The 4,596-nt window shown below is 49.0% G+C and overlaps 1 protein-coding gene across 1 annotated transcript in view; it reads right to left on the reverse strand.

Annotated features, from left to right (window-relative positions):
- Positions 1 to 1,012: 1,012 nt before the first annotated feature.
- LOC103797598 (cytochrome P450 4B1-like) overlaps positions 1,013 to 4,596 on the reverse strand; it is a gene marked incomplete at its 5' end in the record, with an annotated part of 7,811 nt that continues 4,227 nt past the window's right edge. Inside the window, 5 exons of the mRNA XM_009069819.1 lie at positions 1,013 to 1,181; positions 1,844 to 1,926; positions 3,187 to 3,319; positions 3,385 to 3,519; positions 4,012 to 4,202. Coding sequence (XP_009068067.1) covers positions 1,013 to 1,181; positions 1,844 to 1,926; positions 3,187 to 3,319; positions 3,385 to 3,519; positions 4,012 to 4,202 — 711 coding nt within the window. The remainder of the gene's footprint in view (positions 1,182 to 1,843; positions 1,927 to 3,186; positions 3,320 to 3,384; positions 3,520 to 4,011; positions 4,203 to 4,596) is intronic.

A 4,596-nucleotide genomic window follows, 5' to 3' on the forward strand; every position in this document is an offset into this window, starting at 1 on the left:
GATAATTGTAAAGCAGCATTTGTGATTTCGCAGTTTGATGTGTGATATTCTACCCTCATAATGATTCCTGCAGAGGCAGAGGACAGCTTGCTAGTGTCCTCAAGTGTACCTGAAGCATGCAACCCTTATCTGCTTAGGAAAATTAAAAATCCTAAAAAAATATATAAAAATCCCTTTCTAACTATCAGAACTTCAGTTGAAGATTGCTTACTGGACATCTGTTAAGGAGTTGCCCATGGAAGGAGGTGCTCTGTTGGCTGTGGCTGGAGAACCATGGGCAGTTGTCTGGCCTGGCTGGACACCTCCAGGGTGGTCTCTTCCTGCTCATGGGCTTCCTCTCCATCTCTCCTTTGTAAAGGGGCTTTACACTGCATTTGTGATGAAGCAGGCAAGCATCAGCAATATAACCAACACAGCTGCTGTTGCAGGAAAAATTATTGGTTTATTAAGACAAAAATTACAGGATATTTTGCAATTTGGGCAGAATTTCAGAGCCCAAACTGGAATCAGTGCTTTCAACAAAACAGAGGCACACTGAGTGTGAGAAGTGAGACAGAGGAGTGCCATGGGCTGTCCCTGCTGCAGAAGAGGATGACTGACCTCTAGGCACTGAGGAAAGTGCTGACAACTGAGCAGGAAATGGTCACAGATTTAGCCAGCACATGAGTGTGAAGGCAGGATTTGGTAAGAAGGAAACTGGTGGGACCTGCAGATATTCCCAGACCAGGCCAGGCCAGTCCTTATGGCAGAGCAAGAGGACAGACACCAAATAGGCATGGCCATGCCTGGCTGCTCCAAGCTCGGTGCTCTGGAGCAGATGGGGCTGTGCAACATTATCCCAGCTACTTGGGCCCAGCCTGAAAAAGTATTTTGGTTTTTTCAGCTGGTGAAAGAAGCACAGAAATCAGGAATCCTCATCCCCAAATCCTGCCCTGCACTTTTGCCCCAGAGAAACATTGTCCCATCATCTGCTTGGTCCCTCCCTCTGGTGAAGGCAGTATATTTTCCAGAATCAGCGGATTTTCTTTAGAGACAGGTGAATCCCATTCTTGGAGCGAAGGATGATCTGAGGTATTTTGAGGGGAGGTTTGGTGGGGTCAGGCAAGAGCTCGAAGCGCAGCAAGGTCAGAGCCAGTGCCACCTTCATCTCGTTCATGGCGAACTGCTGCCCGATGCAGTTCCTGCGGTAAAACAGAGCAGCTCAGCCAACTCCATCTCAGCGCTGGGCACAGCAAATCCCTGCAGCTGATCCCAGACCTCTCACACAACCTTCCCCTCTGCAGCCTGGGGGGCTCCAGGCAGTATTTTGGGTAGCAAAAGCAGGGGCATAGGCTGAGCAAGGGGAATATGGGAAAGCATCAGGAGCTCGTGGATGTGGGTTCCATGACCACAGAGTGGGAGGGAGATGGAGACACTAAAGAAGAGGCCAGCCTAGCTGAGGCAGTGGGTCTCCAAGCAGGGAGGGTCTGTAATGTGTTTGTCTTGGTGGGGTGAATACAGGGCAAAGGGAAGGACTGGGAGCACAGGAGAAGGGGGAATCAAAGGGTGGGAGAGTAGGATGGACTCTCTGCATCAAGGAGAGGACAGTAGGTGAGCTCAGAATGCTTCAGGCTGAGAATGCAATGCCAGCAGGATGCTCCACAGCTTTGGTACCCAGTTTTCTGGCCCCAGAAGGGGCTCAGTGATGTTGCCTTCCCATTTTGCCTGTTGGTATCAGAACCACTCTGCAGCACAAACACCTGTTATATACTCATGAACTGTTCAACACTGCAGGGCCAGGACTGCAGGTGGTGGTCTCTGCCCACTACTCTTTCAGTGTTCACTTTACCTCAATTCACTTTACCTTGTTCCAGCAGAAAAAGGCAGAAACGCGTGAGAGTGCCTGCCAGAGATGTTCTCCGGAGAAAACCGCGAAGGGTCAAACACCTGGAAAAGAAGAATAGGCAGCAAGAAAAAGTGATTATTTATGGAATGCAGTCATAGAATCATAAATCATCAAGGTTGGAAGAGACCTCTAAGATCATCAAGTCCAACCATTAACCTGTCACTCTGCTGTAACCCCTAAAACCATATCTTCCAGTGCCAGATCCAGATACCTCTTAAACACTTCTGGGGATGGTGACTCCACCACCTCCTTGGGCAATCTATTCCAGTGCCTGACCACCCTAATAGTGAAAAAACTTTCCATAATATCTAATTGGAATCCCCTGTGTCAGCTTATGGCCGTTCCCTCTAGTCCTCTCACTGCAGGCATGGCAGGAAGAGACCATCCCCACTGTCAGGTAGTTGTAGAGAGCCATGAGGTCATCCCTGAGCCTCTTCTCAAGGCTAAACAAACCAAATTCCCTCAGCGGTTCCTCATACAACAGTCAGTCCTGACTGGTACCTTCAAGAAATTTGAAACCCCTTAATTTCTGAAGAACCTCATTGGAAAGAGAATTCTGCTTTCCTGCTAACATGTGATGGGGAGATGGGAAGAGGTACAGCATAAAGGGGAAAAATTAGAAGGCCAAAAGAAAACTCACCAAAGGATCTTTCCATACTGCAGGGTTTCTGTGAATGAGGAAAATGCTTATCGCAGCAATGCTGCCTGTAAAGCAATTGAAGAGGAGAAAAAGGCTCACTGACAAAGAAACTAAAGGGTGTTGCAGCATGTTCACAGAAAGGTTTGCCTAAATCATCATAGTCTTATCTGGCAATTGGAAACCTATGAAGGATTTGTCATTGGCTTCAGAGAAAGCTAAACATTTTTCATTTGTTTAATTGTAAGCAAATAGAGGAAATGAGAAAGGCTCCAGCACTGTAGGCACATTGTACCCTCACCAACACTGCCTCATATTGTGCCAAATCAGAAGTAAAGCAACAGCACAGGACAATTTCCATATGAAAATTGGGATGGGACCATTCCTTGCCTTGCTGTGCCATTTGCCAAAATGGATAAACCACTGGCCAGGAAAAAAAAGGCACTTGGCACAGGCACAGCCACCCTACAGCGATGGCGGCAGGAGAGATGTCATGGGGATGCTGCTGTATAGTCCAGGCCTCATTCTATCAGTGGGATGCCACCACCTGCACAGCCATATCTGAGCATCTGTGCCAGCAAGGAACAGGTGACAGAGGCAGGACCATTGCCTTTCTCTGTGGCAGGCAGTGAGGATGCAGCTGATGCCTGAGAGCAAAATTTACAGACCGCAAAGTGCGTCCATCAGAGAAGGTGATGGGTTTGCTGAGCTGCCGGGACACCCCAGGCACTGGTGGGTAAAGGCGAAGGCTCTCCTTGATACACATGGTGCTGTAAGTCATCTTGCCCAGGTCCTCCCTGTCAGGGCAGAGACAGGCTGAGCCCCACACTCCCCCACTTCCCCATGCTGGGAGGCCACTTGCCCCACAACCAAAGTGCGTCCATCAGAGAAGGTGATGGGTTTGCTGAGCTGCCGGGACACCCCAGGCACTGGTGGGTAAAGGCGAAGGCTCTCCTTGATACACATGGTGCTGTAAGTCATCTTGCCCAGGTCCTCCCTGTCAGGGCAGAGACAGGCTGAGCCCCACACTCCCCCACTTCCCCATGCTGGGAGGCCACTTGCCCCACAACCATCAACCCCCTGGGCAGATCCCCTTGCAACAGACAGGGTACACAGAGGGACCCACAATGTCCAACCACAGGCTGCTGCAAGCTGGAGACCCCAGGACACCTCTGAACAGCCTTATCTGAACAAGGTCAAGTGCAAAGTGACAGCGAAAGGTGAAAAGCTGTGACTATGATGTCCTGTGGCAATGAAACAGGAGAGAGCAAAGAGCAATGTTGGTGGCCCAGGACTTGGTATGGCATCTGGAATGTCCCTTCCAGGGTGGCAGATTTAGCTGAAGGATGCAGTATTTGCTGCACCCTATGAAGTCCCTGTGCATGCAGCAACCTTTAGCACCCCAGCTTTTGAGCCTTGCAGACATTGCTCACTTAGAAATGGCAGCGGTGGGATAAAAGTTACCAGCTGAGGAAAAGTGCAACCTTACCACTGAATTGTCTGCCGGTCCCCCAGGATCCCTTGGATCTCCTCCCGGCACCGTGCCTGGTGCTCAGGGTGTGATGCCAGGCAGTAGAAGAGCCAGGCAATCCCACTGGCTGTTGTATCATGGCCCTCAAACATGAACGTGTCCACCTCGGCACGCAGGTCCTCATCGGACAGTGCAGCTCCATTCTCATCCTGGGCACAGTCCAGAGACAGTCTCAGTGGCCCATATATATAAAATTTATATATATTATAGTGACATATATTTTACATATGTGCATATATATAAAAATTTTAAAAAGTATAAAAATATAACCCATGAGGGTCCATTGTATTCTTTCAGCTCTTGCAAAGAGAGGTGATAATGCCCCTGGGGATTTGTATAAATGGAATCAATGTCTGCACTGAAATTCGGACCCCTTTTCCTTCACTTATAAACACCCCCCCATATTAAACCATCAGGACTACAAAATCCCTCTGCATGTTATATTCCCCAAAAGACACTGCCAACATTTCAGTGATGGAAAATTGGATCACCTTGGCCCATCCTCAACTGGGCAGGTCTGGGTAAACTTTTAATGGCTTTTTT

This window comes from Acanthisitta chloris, unplaced genomic scaffold, assembly GCF_000695815.1.
Source record: "Acanthisitta chloris isolate BGI_N310 unplaced genomic scaffold, ASM69581v1 scaffold33392, whole genome shotgun sequence".
Lineage (NCBI taxonomy): Eukaryota > Metazoa > Chordata > Aves > Passeriformes > Acanthisittidae > Acanthisitta > Acanthisitta chloris.